The sequence below is a fragment of the Manacus vitellinus genome, unplaced genomic scaffold (genome assembly GCF_001715985.3).
Source record: "Manacus vitellinus isolate BGI_N305 unplaced genomic scaffold, ASM171598v3 scaffold_27_pilon, whole genome shotgun sequence".
In the NCBI taxonomy this organism is placed as follows: Eukaryota; Metazoa; Chordata; class Aves; order Passeriformes; family Pipridae; genus Manacus; species Manacus vitellinus.
The window spans coordinates 5,013,181-5,031,346 of NW_021940039.1; the positions used below are offsets into that span (position 1 = coordinate 5,013,181).

An 18,166-nucleotide genomic window follows, 5' to 3' on the forward strand; every position below is an offset into this window, starting at 1 on the left:
CACACTCCTTGTCTCCTACACCACATTCAAGGTCCCTGGCAGACATGTATTTTTCATCTCCTAACAATAGCATCCAAAATGTAGCACTCTATATAGCCCTACAGGATCCTCCACCACTGCTATGCCTATCTGCTCCTACATCACTAATTCTTAGCCAGAAGACTGATCCCAAACCATTCCTATTGGATTTCTCCATCAGTGGCTCAGATTGCAGGCACTGAGGCTGTTTGTGCTGCACACACACACGGGAGAGAGAAATTCTGGCACGTCGTGCTGAGACAAATCCGGGGTCACATCTCTTGAACTCAGCAGAATTTCTCCAGGTTTATCTCAGTAATGGGAGATCAGCTTCTCACCGGGGTGATGTGACCCTCTGCTCAGCTCCCATGGATTGAAGGAAAAGTGAGGAAACAAAGCTGTCTGTCAACATAGGCTGAGCAGCAAAAACCAATACCAACCATTCTTCACTGAAAAACTTATTCCCTTCTGGGCCTGACTGGAGCACTCTGGATAATATCTCCTACCATGGCAGGACTGAAGCAGAGTGAACTCCAGAAGAAAACTGCGAGTCTGTGACAGTCAGAAAACCTTCCCCAAAATACACAAAAGTAATTGCAAATATGCAGGACTTCATAGAATCCCAGAATGGTTTGGGTTGGAAGGGACCTTAAAAACCATCTTGTTCCACCCCCCTGCAGGGGGCAGGGACACCTTCCATTAGACCAGGTTGCTCCAAACCCCATCCAGCCTGGCCTTGGACACTCACAGGGATGTGTTCTGGACAGCACAGGCTGTACATACCCTCCTCCCTGGCTCACCTGAAGTGTTTATTTAACAGCCTAGGTGAATTTATCATTCAGGCCAGCAGGCAGTTATTCCTTCTGATGCTTTGCAAGCATAAGCAGCAAAGTGGGGCAGTTTCTTTCCCAGCCCTTCCCAACCATTCGTTTCTCCAAAAGCATTTCCCAAAGCAGTGCTGTAGTTAATCTGGGACAATATACAGGCAGATGGGCCAGCTGGTCACTCCCAAATGTCATAGCAAGATACCTGCCTTCTTTTCCTTCCTGAAGAGTATTACATTTTCTGTCCCCTAGCCTGCAGCCAGTTTTTGTGAAGATGATTGTCTCATGTTAACAAACTTGGAAGTCACCCAGCGGATTCAGGAATTGTTAGAGAAGACAGAGACAGAAAGATTGTGTGAATGCAAAATAAATGAAAAATGCTACACTGTTTCTTTCAATCAAGTCTGAGTACATCCTATGGATTTATTCTTTCATAAGAGGTATTTCAGTACTTTTTCTGTTTACCTTTCATTAAGTGTGGGTTCTTACACCCGCCAGCTGCAGAGACGTTTCCTCCATAACAATATCTTAAAAGCTTCAACCTCTTCACCAAATAATAAAACTTAGCATATTAATTAGCGGTCCTCAGGAGCCCCAGACAATCATTTCAAGATGCCTCTAATCTCAGTGGGGTTTCAGTCTCTTCTCAGGTCTGCTCAGAGCTTTGTATTTATACCATTCGCCTCAGCTGAACAGCAAAACTGCACATGGATGAGACAGAAGTAAAGCAATAAGCAGCAGTAATTGGATTAATAACCCATTAGCACAAATTCAAAATCCCAGTGGTTATTCCTAGGAGTAGAAGGGAGGGGTTGCCATGCTTCATATTAGTACATGAATTAAGCACTGGGCACCGAGAAACAAGAAAATTATTTCTGCAGATGAGTGATGCTGTGTTGTCCTTCCTACAGGCAGCACTCACTCACAAGGGAGCCAGTTAGTAACTCTGCTTTTGAGCATGTTTGCACCATGTATTAACCCTGGAGTAAGCAGCACAGGCAGGTGCTACAGCTGGTTTACAAACAGGCTCCACACCTGTCAGACACTGGTGACCAGAAATCAGGTTGGTCTGAGCTGTTTTAGAGCCTCCATGGGCAATGAAGACTCCACGACCTTCTTGGGCACCTCCATGGGAACTTTTAGTTCCCCATATAAAAATGAACCCTTAGCAGCTTTTTCTCACCCTGCTTTCAATTACTTTTTGTTTTTCTCTTAAACCAGAGAAGCCATAGTTTCTTCCTTTTCACTCTTCCTGCTTAGAAGTTGCCCAGCAAAATCCCACAGACTACTTCAAGAATTCAAGAGGACACTGCTGTTGCTGGCTTGTTGTTACCTGCTGGCTTGCAAAGCTGTGCTGGAGAGGGTTGCAGGAGCTGGCAGCAGTGACCTTGCTGAAGCCTTGAAGAATTTGGGTCTGGGCTTGGCACAGCACTGGGTGAGTTTGGAAAGATCAGTAATAACCCCTCAAAATCATGGGGGAAAAATAGTGAGACCGTCAGTTCCCACGATCAGGAAAGATCCATAATCAAACCTCACCAGCTGGTGGTCGTCTTCTTAGGCTTAAAAACAAAAGTACCAGTTATTCAGGAGTAAGGGAACTGGATGAGTCACATAACTCCCCCATTTAACACATCCCTAAATAACAAAGTATCAGGAATGCTGCAGCAAGCAGGAGGAATCAGAAAGCTTGGAACTCAAGCAGTCCAGCTCTTGAGCTCATTGTTTTTCAGGCTGTATACTCACTGAGCATATATAACCAAAAAACATTAGCAATGGGGAGGAGGACTAGCATGAGAAGCTTGGAAATACAGCACAGTTTTAAACACTGACATGGAAAGGGGGAAAAAAGGAGAGGAAAAGGAATGAAAATACAGAACAACTCAGCTGTGCTGCCCACGCAGCCTGACACGGACACCAGCACCCTGTTCCCAAGATCACTGTATGGGAAGCTGGCGCTGTCTCACCCTGCAGGTCTAACAGCTCACACCTGGATCCCATCCACCCCTAAATTAACCACCTCCCGAGCACAGCATCCACCACATCACCAATAGCACTTTCAAGAGTCTCATAACCCCTCCCAGCCCCGTTCTGACCTTTAGATGCCTGCAGAGAGGTTGCTTGAGGACAGAGGAGCATTTTGCATTCATGTACCTGTTCAGCAGAACCATTTCCAGGTATCAAATCTCTCTAGGTGGTAATGAAGTACAGTCTCTTCACTCCTTTGTCCTTTAACTGACACAGAGTTGTTTCAATTTAAGTGGCAGAGATGCAAAGAGATTTACTGGATTAACTACAGCCCTCTCCATCTGCCTTCAACAATGCACATTAAGTATCTCATTGCTTGTGTATCCCCAGCCTGCTTATATCTAGAACCCTCACAGCAGAAATCCCTGAACCTTCCCATGTGTTAATAAGAAAAAGAGCTGCTAAACTACAGCAGCTGGGTAGGGAAAAAAAAAAAAAGATAATTTCATAACTAAAAGATGCAGAGGCCACTAAAGCTTTTTTAGCCTTTTTGAACCATTCTTGTCCACGCAGATGTGGGTAACATGGCTACCAGCAGCCTCATGCACAGACCTGACAGTGTCAGCATCCAGCTTTTGTTTTCCAAATCCCCCAAGTCGCCTTGAGGACGTGATTGTTGCGACACTTACTAAGGAATCCTCATAAAACTGAAAAATAACAATTCCCAGCTCTTGTGTGGAGCATTCCAACGATACCCCCAAGAAGTTCAGTGCTATTTTACAGAGGCAGCACGGGCAGAAGTTTGAGCTGTGCAGCAGCAGAACGGATTAGCCATGTCCTTGCTTGTCCTCAGCCACTGAGCCCCATTATGCTGTAGGATTTGGGTAGCAGTGCTGGTGGCAGCCGTCCAGGCCCTGCTGTTTGGCAGGGCAGTGAGGCGGAGCTGGGAAGGGAAGTGCCACAAACGCGATCCAAAGGTGCCATCTAGTGCCTGCTCGGGACCACAGGGAGAGCAGCCGGCGCTGGAGGAACGGCAATGAAGGGAATTTCCAGTTCCCAAGAAAAGACTGAGCAAAGAATTTCGCCTGAGGGAAGTCTGAGAATTTTACAGTGTTAGAATTGGATTCAGGAACAATTAGGGCAGATGGGTTTTTTATCACCCTTTTTAAGAATCACAGTGCTGTGGTGGTGCAAGTATGCATTTGCAATACAAATAGATACAATACATATATAACACAACAGCTCTAATACAGCACCAGAGAGCTGAGAGGATGCTCCAAAGAAAGCATCACATCCATTCTGCACAGAGGAGGTGACTGACTGCCTGCCCACCTCTAAGCACCAGCCTGAGCATCACCAGTGTCATACTGGGCTCCCTGCCATCCCCCAGTGACCTCATGACTCACCTCTCCATGGCATCCTGCAGGGACACAATACTGGGAGAGCCACTGTGAACAACTCCAGGCAGTCCTTACAGAGGAGCCCTGCACAGAAGGTGGGCTGAAGAGGAAGGTCAAGTCCTGCTTGAATGGGATGAAGAGCAACAGCTGAAGGGAAGAAACAGGACATTGCAACCCTTCCAAGTGTCCTGGCACGAGGAAACTTGAGCCAACTATAGCTATCAAGCTAGACCAAATTAATTCTGGAGAAAAACAAGCTAATGCACACACTGCTGAAGGACTGATTTGTTTCAAAAAAATTTATTGAAATGTAAAATATTTAATACAAAACAATTCTGGTGCCTCCTCAGAAGAGAAACTCACCACATGAGGCATTAAAAAAAAAAGAGACCAGCAGGATGTACACAAACTAGGACACAGCTTGTCCATGGCTCCTGGCTCATCTGGACAGCAACAGTCACATCCCCTCTCATATCCCTGAGAAAAAGCCATGAACAGCCAGACTCAAATTGTGGTTAGCAAGGGTGTGGATACTCCTGTTCTCTAAACACATGTGCTTGGATCTACAGCCTTAAAAACAAGGGCTCTGTCACAGGACAGACTGGCAGATCTGTGTTACAGTAAATTAAAATCCAAACCATCTTTTGGGGAGAGAGAAACATTACAAAACACATCCCTTCCTCTCTCATTCTGCACAAATTTATGGGGCACTAGACACAGCAACAGGTGCAAGGAGACATGTCCCAGTTGCATCTGCATCTTTATAAAGGTCAGATATCAATTTTTCAGGCTGCTGCACTAAAAGGCTATTGGACTTAAGTACTACTTTGTCCTATTGTATTAAAAGGACTCAGGAGATATCCTAGGAATGAGGAATTTTGGTGATTTCTGAAGTGTGGAATGAATGGTGGGGACTGGAACACTGAAAAGAATATATAATACTGAGAATCAAAAGCTGCCATGCTGGGATTTCAAATGACTGCTTCTGGCCATGTGCCCTATCCCTCCAAATCCAGCAACCTCTGTCGAGCTTCCAGAATGATCTCCTCCATCACCTCTGGTTTGAGAATGTCCTTGATCTGCAGTGGAAACAAGAGCAACATTGGCACCAGAAAGCAATTACTGTTTTTGCACACTCTATGGAGACAAATGTCCCTGGCAAACAGCAAGGGAGTTCAGAGGATTGTGGTGAAATAAGACCTATGGCAGAGGGTCCAATGCAAAGACAACTTGGCCAGAGTTAACAATTCTTACAGAGACCAGAGGAAATCAAAGAAGATGCTACTGACAACTCTTCCATCTCTCCTGATGGACACACACCAGTATTTGGGAAGGGGAGAGATGACTTAAACAGAAGCATACTTCAAAAAACATCCCATGTAGCTGAGCAGGCTGGCATTGGGAATGAAAGCAGACAACAACTCAGATCCCATTCATTTATGGGAGGAGAATTCCTTGTGATTGTCCTGGCAGAAATCACAGTGAAAAGCTGTACAGCGAGAGGTCAGTGCAGGATGTGGATACAGACACAAGACCTCTCTGTACAATACATGACACTTATTTTTTCATTGGTTCTTAAAGTGCACCATACCCTCACACCATCCCAAATTTAACAGTGTTTTCACAGCAATCACAGGGGATCCATAATCCCAGCGAGGGATACACAACATCTACTGAAAAATGGACTTATTCCTCTATAGGAGTAGTTGGACATTGCCAGAGGCAGAACCCTTCAAAAACTATCTCTGAAATCGTGCAAGGTAACTTATGCTATGCAGAGGGGGGGAGTTTGTATTGTCACTTACCACAGGATGCTTTGGAAAGCTAAAAGGAAGCCCCACCACCTAAATTACTGACTTCAGCAGCAACTGGTGCAGCCTTTCTGTTCCCTCCCCCACTGTGGAACAAACCCCTCTGGTTTCTGTACCTGATGAGGAAGGGATGCTTCATAGCAATACAGGATGCTGGTGTCAAAGAGCATCATCTTGTGAGTAACCAGAGCCACGATGCAGTTTCGGAGCCGTGAGATCACCTCCCGGTCAGACAAGGGAACCGGCTGAGGAAGATCAGAGGAAAAGGGATGAATGCACAGGGGAATAATAATGCAGGCTGACTGTAAAAAAGCCTTGCTGTGAACCTAATACCAAATCCTGAATAAAAACCATTGGTAGGAGAAGGTTCATCTTCCCTGAGGCCTCACCTCCAAGTTGGTGGTGAAGCCCCCGGCCTCTTCCTCCTTCTGCTCCGGGGTTGGGTAGATCCAGATGAAGCCGTTGTTGCCAAGGATCACGGAAGCACCACAGGGCAGGTCATGGAAGTGAGTCTTCTGGCGTTTCACGAGGGAGGGAGAGACCTGAACCAGCACACCCTGGGCAAGCTGGAGTGGAGATGAGACTCAGCGTGAGAGACACGAGCCACCACAGACAACATCAAGTCACCCCCACTCACTCCATTCCTGGCCTAGGCACCACTCCATTTTAACACCTTTTCCTGTGAAACAGTGAATGTAAAACCTGCCTGCCTCTGGGAGCGCTGGAGGGATTAGCTAATGCCTGTGCAGCCCTTTGAAGATGAAGAATACTCTAAGTGCTTAGCACAAATGTTAATAATATCTTGATCACAACTACACATCAACCATCCCTGCAGAAAAACGAGGAGTGAGAGGCCCAATTTAGCAGAACACTTTCCCTCTTAATCCAATCACTGTCCTTCACCCTTTGTGCAATAACCACACTTCCCTTTCATCTTTTAAGTGCTAATACCCTTGGTCTGGTAATCCCAAACTGCAGCCTACGCTCGGATGGCCCCTTGGCTTCTTTCAATGCACAGAACCAGAGATAAATGCCAACTGTGTAAAGCCTAAAATAGAGCCCTGGGGAGAGAAACAAGTTACAGGGGCAACAGCCTGCAGAAGAGGAGCGAGATTTCTCCCCAGGATTTGATTTCCAATGGCTAGTGGGGGAAAGAGGACTGGCAAGCTGGAATTGTGGACAGGGAGTGCAGTGGCTCAAAGGGCAACTCAAGGACACCTCCTCTGCTTTGGGAAAACTCCACTTGGTGCTCCCACATACTGAGATTCTTGCTGTCCTGCAGGAGTCAGTTATAACAACATCCTGCTCTATTCCAGAGCTCTTTTCTTGAAAAAAAGACTCCAAAAGGCCTCATACAAGTCAGCTTTGGAACAACTTACCTTCCCGTATTTCAGGCTCCGGGTGTGCAGTGATACAGCCCCATCAGAAAATATAGACTGGACCTCTGCCTGTCGGTGCCACTTAAGGAAAACAAAGTCTCTAAGGTTGCCCAGTGCCACCCTAGCACAGCTCTCACCCCCAGCCAGGCCAGCTGAGCTCTGGCTGTTCTCCCCATCCTCTTGGCTCATCTGTCAATGGGAGCAGCAGAAGGATACACTGATGAGGTCCCCTTCCTGCAGGTAATCCCTCATGGCAAGCTCATCTTCTGCTGACCTTCTTCTCTGAAACAACACAAGAAAAGTTACTTGTGGCCCAGAACGAGAAAACACCCATTTAATATCTCACTGTAGGAGACCGTAGCATGCCATGTAAAACACCCTGGTCACCAAAGGAAAATCAGGCAGAACAGCACACCTTTATGTCACTGAAGTATTATAACAAGAAGAGTTAGAGATTCAGAGCTACAGATTCAACCACAAACCCCACCATTATGCTCATGCTAACTGTGGGAAGGGCTCCAAGCTTCCCAGTGCTCCTGCCATGGAAGCAGCACACAACAGGCCTCTGGCACTGCTCTGCCTCAGCTACACTCACCAGTTCCCCACCAGGTAAGTTTATAGACGACAGCAACAGGACTGAATCCAGCCTGGAATTCGTTTCCACTTTCCATCGCTTCTGCTGAACCTGAGGGGAAAAAAAAATAGCCTGCTGCTATACACCCAAAAATTGAACAGGAGCTGCAGCCCACCAAGCCCACAGGAGGGGACAGCCCTGCTGGTTTTTCCAGCCTCATCACGGTTAAAACCGGTGGCTCCCAGTGCCCCGTGCGAGGACACTAAAGTGTATCAGTGTTTCAGGATCCTGCGAAGTGCTCCAGGTTGGATTGAACCACTCCGGTCAGGGGCCACCCTCCTCCTTCTCCTCAGCACACGAGCACATCTCCAAACCCTGACATCAGCACCGCAGGAAAAACGGGGCTTTACCTCCGTAATCCTGCCGACCACGATGTCGCCGACCTCGCCGTTGTACCTGGGAGCGGGACAGGGAGCGGCCGTCACACACCTCACCCGAGCGAGGCCCAGCCACCGGCCCTCACCTGCCACGGCCACCTCACCTGGCCTTCAGCGCCCTCACACACACCAGCTTGTTCACCCTCTCCACCACGCCGGCCACCGAGGCGATGAGCTTGTCGTCCTCCACATACGTGCCGTGGCCCCTGCGGAGAGAAGTGGGGCCCGGCCACCCCTTTACGCTGGGAAAAAGGAAACCTTTGCCCCCCGAAGCCGAGCCGGCCGCCGCCGCCTCCCTGCGCCGCTGCCCGCACCTCATTATCCCGTGTCGGTGTGATGGTTCCCCCGGTGCCACCAGGTGCTTCTCGGCGCCGCGGGGCGCGCCTCGCCCCCCAGGGGCCCGCGGACCCTGCGTGCACGCCTCATGGTGACCGCGGCCACATCTTGGGCGCGGGTTTAATCCCAGGCCACAGCGCGGCTTCCGCCCGCCATGTTGGCTGCGGGCGAGAACACGCCTGAGGCGCGGGCGCCGCCATCTTAGTGAGGGCGGCGGGGGAGGTCTCTAAGGCATCCATATTTGTTACTGGCAGCAAAGGACCTGAGGGCTCACCCGTTGGAACGCAAGGGGGGGGCGCGGCCATGTTTAGTGAGGGCAGGGTGGCTCACCCCCTGGCAGTGACCGGCGCCCCAAAAACCTGCCAGGCAAGCCGGGGGGCTCCAGGGCCCCACAGACCCTCCCGCGGGGCTCACTGGGCCCCAGCACCCCGGCTTGGGCTGCAGCCAAGGGTGCGCTCGGCCCGGAGGGAGCAGCCCCCCCCTTCCCTCCAGTTTTGGGGTGCCCGTGCTCACGGAGCGTCCTCCGTGTTTATCTGAAGACACCCCCCTAATCCTCTCCCGAGCTGGCTCAAACTTGGCTTAAACACCCCCGAGGAGCTCGGGATTGCCCCCTTCCCTTGGCAGAGCTGTGCCAGCGGGAACTGATACGTCTGCGGAAAAGTTTAATCCGTTTAATTCAAAGCACCAGTCCGGCTATTGGAGCGGCTGAGGAAATACCCAGGGAAAAGCAGCTCAGCGATGACCGTCAGCAAATTAGCTGCCTTTTCAGGATCCAAAACAAACCTTCCAGCAAGACCTGCACCTGTGTCCCATCGCAGCTGAAACACAGGCATTAATTCTTGGGAGGTATCAAAGGATATCAACAGCTGTGGCTTCAAATAGGGACTGCACAAGTGCACAAGGGACTGTTCAAATAAGGACTGGCAGGGTGGAACCAGACCAAACACCACCCCCTCCAGCACTCACCGCTTCTTCCAGACCTGAAAAAGGGCTTCTTTAGCCAAAAACTGTTTTTTCCTCCTCCCACCTCCACTCCTTGATCCAACAGATAATGCCACTGATTACTGTGTTAGTTAAGACCTTCACTCATCCCAGCCACCATGTCCTTCCCCTGGCACGTAACAAAATAAAGCTCTCCATGCTATCCCTCTTCTAAATGATAAATGTCCCAAGTAATTTTTATTTAGAATACAAGAGAGAGGTACAAATGTATTTACACTGTGTACATATACAATCAAATAATATATAATATCAAAGTTTTGTAAATAATGTTTACATAAATATTTACAAAGTTAAAGTGACAGTTGTTCGTTTTTTTGTTTTCTTTTTCTGGAAGTAAAACACGGCTTGTGAGAACTTTATACAACTTAGACTTATAATTAATATTAGAATACCTTCTTTTAAGCTTTATGATACACAGCCCTCCTTCAGGAGTGTGGGACTCCAGAGGGCGCTTAGAGTTGTCCTTGGGGACAGAGCTGGCCCGGGGACGGGTTTTCTCTGTCCCCAGAGGGCAGCAGTTCCAGCTGAAATGTTCCCTCACGGCTGGGGAAGAGTTGCTCCAAGGGCTGGAACAAACACAGCCCGGCAGAGCTCAGGGTCCCCTCAAAACCTGCCTGTGGATGGGCATTCCCAGCTGGCACGGTGTCCCCACGGAATGTGTCCCCTCTGCCTACTCGGCATCACTCGGAGTGGTGGCAAAGCCCAGTGCACAGCTCAGGCTGGAGCAGGGCAGGCAAGAGGGTGCTTGGGTGGGGGAAAATACAACTGTTTGCTAACTCAGGGCTCCCGAGGAGGGAAAGGTGTCCCTTGGAAGGAGCCAGCAGGACCAAAGCCACCCCTGGGACAAAGAGTCGTGACCGGGGTGGCCGCATCGGGGCTGTGCCAGCCTTCCAAGTGTCTGCTGGGCACTCACTGGAGCAGAGAAGGAGGAGGGATAAGAGCAATTTTTCTTTCCTCCAAATTATCTGTAAAAGCCAGGTGTGACTCATTCAGGCCCCGCTTTTCAGCTGCTCCAGCCCACTGGCAAATCCCTGCAGGACATCCTGCAGTGTCCCTTCTCCCCTGCCAAGCCCTATGGACGCAGCAGCCTGCCCTACACCCGGGTACGATCCCACACGGTGCAGCTGCACAGCTGGTGTTCCCACTACTCACCTGCCAAACGCCATGCCCAAAAACAACCCAGCACCCTCCAAGACACAAAGCAGCCTGCTGCCCCCCCAGCTCTGCCAAGGGCCACCCCTCCCCAGTCCATTGCATGTCTCAGCATCAGTCCTTGCTGTCCAAAAATCCCGCTGCCACGCCAAGGGGCTTCACAGCACCATGGTGGGGATGTGGTGGGCCAGGGAGGCAGGGTGGGGCACGGGCAGGGCCGGCGAGTGGGCCTGCAGGGAGGCGTTGGGGGGCCGGTGCCGGGCGCTCTTCTGGTGCGCCCGCAGCCCCGCGAGCTGGGAGTAGGCACTTTGGCACACCTGGCACTTGTAGGGCCGCTCTCCCGTGTGCAGGCGGACGTGGTTGCGCAGGGTGGAGGACTGGCTGAAGCGGCGGTTGCAGAAGCGGCACACGAAGGGCTTGTCCAGGGTGTGGATGCGCATGTGGGAGCGCAGGTTGCTGCGGGAGTTGAAGCCGCGGTGGCAGATCACGCAGCGCATGCGCCCCGTCGTGCTGGCCCCCGTCTCCACCGCGTGGAAATCCTCTGGGGATGACAGGGCACGGTCAGGCACTGCCCTGCAGCACGGCAGCACACCCCATCCCCGAGCACCGAGGTGCTGGATGCCCTGGATAATCCCCCGTGCCCCCTCGCTGGCTCCCTGCTTGTGGGGCACCCATCCCAGGCTGGCACTTGGGGCTTTGGGATGGGGCCAGCACTAGGAATAGACTCACACAGATTTAGAGGAGGGGGAACATTCAAGGTGAACTGAATGAATCCCTAACAGATGGGCACAAAAAGCACTTTTCCCCTCCATGGCCTGCAGCAGAGCTGGAGGGGGTGAGGGCAGGAACCCACAGCCATGCTGTCCAGCCCCTGCAGTGGTCCCACCTTCTCCCTCTGCTCTTCTGGGCTCTGACCCGGTTCTCTCATAGTGGAAAATACAGTCAGAGAGCATGGATGGGATCCAGCTCTGAACACAGCGTCCTCCAGCAGTGCCTGAGCTCTGCTGTGCCCGCAGAGGAGCACCTTGAGAAACCACCGAGAAACACAGAGTGAACACCCAGGGAGAGAAAAGCCTCCTGAGACGGTGATTTGGGGATAGATCCATTAAATGCAGAGTGGGGTCGTTAAAAGCAGAGCTAGGATGTCTAATATATTCCATAAGATGTCCCTGGCGTCACACCCACCCCGTGGCCTCGGAGCTGGGCACAGGGTGATCAGGCAGAGATGGTGCATCTGCTGCTCTTTCCAATGCTACCTACCATGTTTGTTCTTCTTCTGCTCCTCTTCCAGCCCTGGCACACCAGGAATACCCAGGAAGGTGTTATGGGAGTTCCCATACCAGACCAGCAGCTCTTGGTCTGGAGGAATCATCTAGAAAGAAAGATACAGACAGGGATGTTTGGAGGGGACATGAACACCCATTCTTGTGCTGGTCCCTTCGGACCTACCCTGGCTGTACTCCATCTCCTGGGAGCCCCTGCTGCCATCTGGGACCTGCCAGTGGTCCCCAGCACCCCCAGGCAGGCACAGCACTGCCGGCGATGGCACAGCTCAGCACCACCCACCGCCGGCACAAACCTGGCCAGGGGTCTCCCAGGCTGAGACACAAACAAAGTGACAGGAAAATACACAGCAACAGAGCACACAGATAGGGCTGCAGGACCTGGAGGTCCAGGCAGCTTGGGGAGATGAGGACAGGGAGGCACACAGAGAAATAACCCATTTGTGGAGACACAAACTGCAACGAGGCGCAGGTGACAGAGACCAAGGCAGGGAGCTGTGACACGGAGCCACAGCCCAGGGCTCCAGCAAAATGTTTCAGCCCTGGACAGAGCCACTACCACCCTCCTGCTGTAGGGCACAGGCAGCATCTCCTACCTGACCCTGCCAGGGCTGATTTTGCAGATCCATCAGCAAAGGACCCATCAGCCCATGGATGAGAGGAGAGCTCGGAGCTGCTCTAAGAGACCATGACTCGGGTGTGAGATGCTGCTTATGTCCCACACCAAAGGCACTGTGCCTGCAATAGCCCAAGGATATGTACAGGGCCAGGGAGGGGGTTTTGCATCACACATGCTCCCATTTTCCTGAAATGATGGCACTGCTTCCCCCACTATGTTCCTGCACTGCCAGGGTGAGTGGCCGGGAAACGCCACTCGAGGCTCCCCGTGTGCAGCAGCTGTGGCTGGGAAGGTGGACGCTCTCACAAGGGTTCAGACAAAACTAATATCAACACCACTTCATTAAAAAAAATATACACATTTCCCCTTGCAGATCCCTAGCACTGAGAACCAAATTTAGGAACAGGACAGTCCTGTCTTTAGGAGGATGGTTTTGCACACCCGGAGTAGTCCAAGAAAAGCATCATCCACATGAAACACAGATCGTAAGTTAGATCACCCAAACACTGAAAAATGTGCCAAATTTTAAGCATCTGAAAGCAGCAGGAATTTGACTTGATATGTTTTAAGTGCCCATCTGCATAAAGACCTTATTGGGGCTGCAGAGAAGGAATTTGGAAGGTAGTGGAAGCCGGTATCCCTTTGCATCCCAAATTGGTGCTGGGTTTTGGTGTCATTTTCTCTTAACAGAAAATGAGTTATTTTTAATACAAGCAAATAAAATATTGCTGAAAGGATAAAACAAGTCTGCATGGGTGCATATGTGTGTTTTATTCTACTGAAGCAGCTGTGCCCACACCAGCAGTGGGTGAGCACCCATGTCCACACACCCCAAAGCAAATTTAAATTGTCCCCGAGGAATCCCATGGCCTTCAGATCAAAGGCCAGAACTCGCTGCCCTCACTTCATTTTCCAGCAGCAGCAACTTCATGTTGCTGAGAATGAGGATGGGAAAAAGTAATTAGCAAGTAAGGGCAGGAACGGGCAGAAGACATTAAAATACTAAAGGCAAATAGCAGAAAAGGCACGAAATAAATCTGATTTTGTGGTGCATAGTTGAGAAAGGCATCCTAAGAGATGTGCTGGAGCCACGGTGCAGCAGAGGCAGAGAGGCAGGGACTGGGCAGCTCCCGGTGCCTGCTGGGGAAGGGACACTGTGGGCACGGACAGGAGGCTGTGCAGGGGGACAGGAGGAGTGTGACAGTGCCCATGCACAGACACATGTCCTGCTGAGCAGGGCAGCTCTAAGTTTGGGTCAGTGTGTGCATATCCTGCCCAGCACTGAGCTGTTCCCGCTGGTGTCAGGCTGATGCTGCACCCTTGAGGTGAGGGAGATGACAGGACAGGTGTGGTGGGTGACAAGGGGGATTGCTCCAGTCCAAGGATGCCAAAGACTCCATGTGATTAACGAGCAGAGAGAGAAACACTAAAGGAAAACCCTCTCTTACTTTTCCTTTTCTTGTTGGGTGCACAAACTCCAGTAGGTTTGAACGAGCGATGGATTTTGGACTGCGTGTGTATGTGTGCATGGGCAGGAATGGGGAGCCCAGGAAAAAGGCAATTCCTTGACCAGTTGTGACCCAGCTCCTCACACATTCCATGCTTTCCCTCATCACACTCTCACCCATCCCCTTTTCCTTCTCCTGGCACGGAGGCATCTATGCCAACACAGTGGCAGCAGGAGCACTATCAGGTACCTGCCATGCCTGGGGAGCATACTGCAGCATAACAGCAGGCACCCTTCATCCCCACCTTCTCCTCTCCATCACTCAGGGTTCAGCACTCTCAGCATTCCAATTTTGCTGCTTGTGCCAATGGAATTAAACTCATCCTGCTCGAGTGCTCACTGCTTCAGCCCCAGGAGCAAACCTGCAGATGGACCATGACTATACAGGGCCTCTACATGCACCTCCACAAATATTGGATCACCCATCCCATCACTCATGCCTGCACAAGGTGTGAAAACCACAGCTGTATTCCTAATTACACCACGGCTACCTGGAATTATTTCACTCATTTGCATAATTAAGAACAGTAATAAAAAGCAATTAAGGTGCTGTCACAACAGGCACAGCTGCCCACAGGAGTATCAGATCTTAAAACTGGGAAAAGATGAAGCCTTGGGAGAGATGTCCAGCATGGGGAGAGCAGCAGGGAAGCACTTGGGGCTCTTGGTCACAGCACTGCACGGGGAAATGCAGCAGAGCCCGAGGGGCACGCGGGACTCTCCCGCAGTGGGAGATAATATATCTGCTCCTCTTCCTACCCACCCACTCGCCTTTCCACAGCACTGCAGCAATCCCTAACCCAGCCCTGCTGCTGGCTCAGTGCAGAATGGGGCTGTGGTCCTGTGCCATGGAGCATTTGAGTGTATGCTCCTCTGTAAACCAGTGCAGAAGCTCAAATATATCGGAGGAGCTGCCCGAGGAACCATCAGGCACTCGCACTCCTTCCTGGCAGAGACCCTCTCCCAACCAAGAGTGCTCCTGAGCAGGTGAGACTCTGGACCCAGTACTAGATAGGGACAATCTACAGTTCTGGTCTGGGGTGAACTGGGAGATTTCTCTCTTGTGACTCTTTAAGCCAAAGCTGCTGCACCCGACACCTCCCTGAGCCACCACCTTTCTCCACCTGCAACAGCATCAGGTTATGGGGACACTGCACACAAGCAGGGCTGGTCCTCACTGTCATCCTGCTGGAACTGTGGGACATGTATGCACATGGCATCAATAATGCCAGGAGCCAGACACCCACCACCATCCCAGTGTCTCCTGCAGGGAGCTGTAGGTGCCACCCTCCAGCCTTCATCCCGCAGCCTGTGCCATCCCTGGGACCCAGTACCTGCTCCTGTGCCAGGCCAGCACTGACCAGCACTTCATACAGGAGCACAGGGAGGAGACAGGCAGGACGAATCCCTTCTCCACAGCCCCACTGAGGAAAGCCCAAGGCATGGCTGTGCCAGCACTGCTCCCTGCCTGCTCCATGGCTCCCTGCTCCATGTACAGCCAGAGTGTGACACCCAAGCAAAGCTGTGCAGAGTCAGGCACATCCTGCACTCAGCACCTGGGTTTCACAGAAACCCTCAAAACATACCCTTGCTACAGAGAAGCAGGTTCTGCACAAAATCCTATTTTTTCAATAGAGCACCAACCCCCCATCCCTGCCCAAATCCCTGCCTGGGCCAAGATTGCAGCTCTTCTCACACTTTACACCCCAGACAAGCTCAGACAGTGTTTGTTCTCTCTCTGCTCAGCACAGGTCACCTCTTGAAAGGGGGCAGAGAGGAGAAGGGAACTTTACTCCTCCCTGAAGTCCATGTAATGGCCACTCCCTGTGGTGCCTACCTCTCCCCATGGATCTGGATACTAGGAATGGCAAAGCTGCCCTGTGCTTCCACAGACACCCCAACAACAGCCCAAAAAACAAGTGAGGGAGGGACTGTGGGGTGGCAGATCCCACCACCCTGCCTCCACTCCTGCAGCTGCCCAGTCACCCTTCAGCCCCACTTACCTCAATGGCCTTGTAGAAGATGCTGTTCCCAATCTGGACCACCTCCAGGTTCTGCTCCTGCTCGTTCCGTGCACACTTGATGTAGGTCATCCAGCTGCGATGATCCTCCTGGCTGGCGTCGATGAAGTAGCGCACGGTGCCGTCCTCGTTGAAGACCTGGGAAGGGGAGAGAGCAGTTGGTAGCGATGAGCCCACACTGGACTGAGCCCCTCCACCTCCTGCCATTGGGATAAAGCCCCTGGACAGGGACAAGCTCAGCCCCAGGGCTGTGCTGGCTTTGAGACCCAGCCAACAGCCAGGAGATGTCCGAACCCTTTCTGCTCACGGTCCAGGGCTGTGCATCTGCAGTGGGGCTGAGAAGGCTGCTCTGCTCTGGCATGGCTGGGCCCACCAGACCCTATGCCCCTGGGTAACCCAGCTCTCTGCCCCAATCCCCCTTCTTGGCAGAGCCCCACCAGCAGCTCAGCCACAGAGGAAGGAGCTGTTCCAGCATCCTGCAGGTGCCCGTAGGAGTGAGAGCATCCCTGGGTGGAGGGGGAAGGTGCCTGCCAGACGTGGAGAGGTACTTTGCAGGATGGCAAGAAAGGTAAGGCAAGTTTCTATTAAGCATAAAACTGTAATAATAATAGCAATAATTAAGTGCAAGTCTGAGTGAAACCAAAAAAAGGAGGAAAACCCTGTCTACTTACTGGGCATAAATGTACAATATCTTGGCATTTCAGATCCCCCAAACCCCATGGCTTCACTTGGGATTAACCTCACCAGGTCTGGGACAAAGCAGGGGACAGGGCAGACCTGTTTTTGCCTGTGGTGCCCACTGTGGGCAGCAGCCAGTCGGGTGTTCCACCACAACAGGGCAGGGCAGCAAGACATGAGCAGCAGCAGCATTTTGGGGCTCCTCTGAGGGCTGAGGAAACCTCATCCTTCTCCTGCCTGAAGGGTTTCCTAAATCCACCTGCCCAGATCTTTGCAAGAATGAGGAAACTAAGGCACGGGGAGGGTGTCAGGCGCCACACAAGCACAGGACAGAGCCCCAGCACCCCGGCCCTGCCTCTCCCCGGCCGGTCCGGGCTGCGCGTACAAGGGCGGTCGTTACCTCCCACATGAGGTTGTTGTTCTTGCACAGGTCCACATGCTCAGGGGAGATGACTCTGCCCGTGAACGGCCCCATCTCGGTGCCAGCCTTGATCCAGGTCTTGGAGAAGATGCCGAGCCCTTCCCCGGGGATGGAGCTCTGGGCGATGATCACTTCCGACGGCAGCACCAGGCTGGAGAGCTTCTGCACCTCTGTGAGGGGGGAGAGGGCTCAGAAAAGGACCGGGGGGGAAGATCGGGGGCGGCGGAGACCCCTCCCGATCCCCGGCCCCAGCCCAGACCCCGGGGCTGAGCCTTTTAAACGCCCAACCGGGCTCCCACAAAGCGGTACAAGGTTCCCCCGGGGCATTGAGGAGGTACCTGGGAAAAGCATCCCGAGCTGGGCGAGGGAGCGGGGCTGGGAAAGGAGGTTAAATGGTGTCTATTTCGGCCCATCCAGCAATTTGTCATGCTGTTAAAGTGATCTGCATTCATTAAACTCAACTAGAAAGAAATTGCTAATTCTAAATTCATTAGTCCTTTAGGAATGCTGTAGCGCTACATTGTGCCTGAATGGCGCGAGGGCTTGTTTAAAAGGGCCCAGGAATTCCTCTTACAAAATGGGGAGATGAGATGGTTGACATATCGTGAATGGAAATGGAATTAGCCTTCATGGTAAATTAAGAGAGGAACAGAAATCCGAGAGGGGGAAAAGGGAGCCGGGACGCCCCGGCGATGCCGGGGCGAGAGAAAAGATATTGTCCCGGGCGGCTGAATGCGGG

The 18,166-nt window shown here is 51.7% G+C and overlaps 2 protein-coding genes across 2 annotated transcripts; both read right to left on the bottom strand.

Annotated features, from left to right (window-relative positions):
- Window positions 1-4,494: 4,494 nt before the first annotated feature.
- EXOSC2 (exosome component 2) lies at window positions 4,495-8,727 on the bottom strand. The gene is made up of 8 exons (XM_029960574.1): window positions 8,513-8,727; window positions 8,382-8,427; window positions 7,993-8,082; window positions 7,614-7,679; window positions 7,398-7,466; window positions 6,408-6,584; window positions 6,135-6,263; window positions 4,495-5,286 (listed from the first exon to the last, which is right to left on the bottom strand). Exons 1-8 carry the CDS (start codon window positions 8,725-8,727, stop codon window positions 5,206-5,208), a joined length of 873 nt encoding a protein of 290 aa, XP_029816434.1. The 3' UTR covers window positions 4,495-5,205.
- A 2,291-nt stretch (window positions 8,728-11,018) lies between these two features.
- PRDM12 (PR/SET domain 12) lies at window positions 11,019-17,778 on the bottom strand. The gene is made up of 5 exons (XM_018074084.2): window positions 17,766-17,778; window positions 17,407-17,597; window positions 16,311-16,466; window positions 12,159-12,270; window positions 11,019-11,439 (listed from the first exon to the last, which is right to left on the bottom strand). The coding sequence occupies exons 1-5, from the start codon at window positions 17,776-17,778 to the stop codon at window positions 11,057-11,059; spliced, it is 855 nt and encodes a 284-aa protein (XP_017929573.1). The 3' UTR covers window positions 11,019-11,056.
- Window positions 17,779-18,166: the final 388 nt, after the last annotated feature.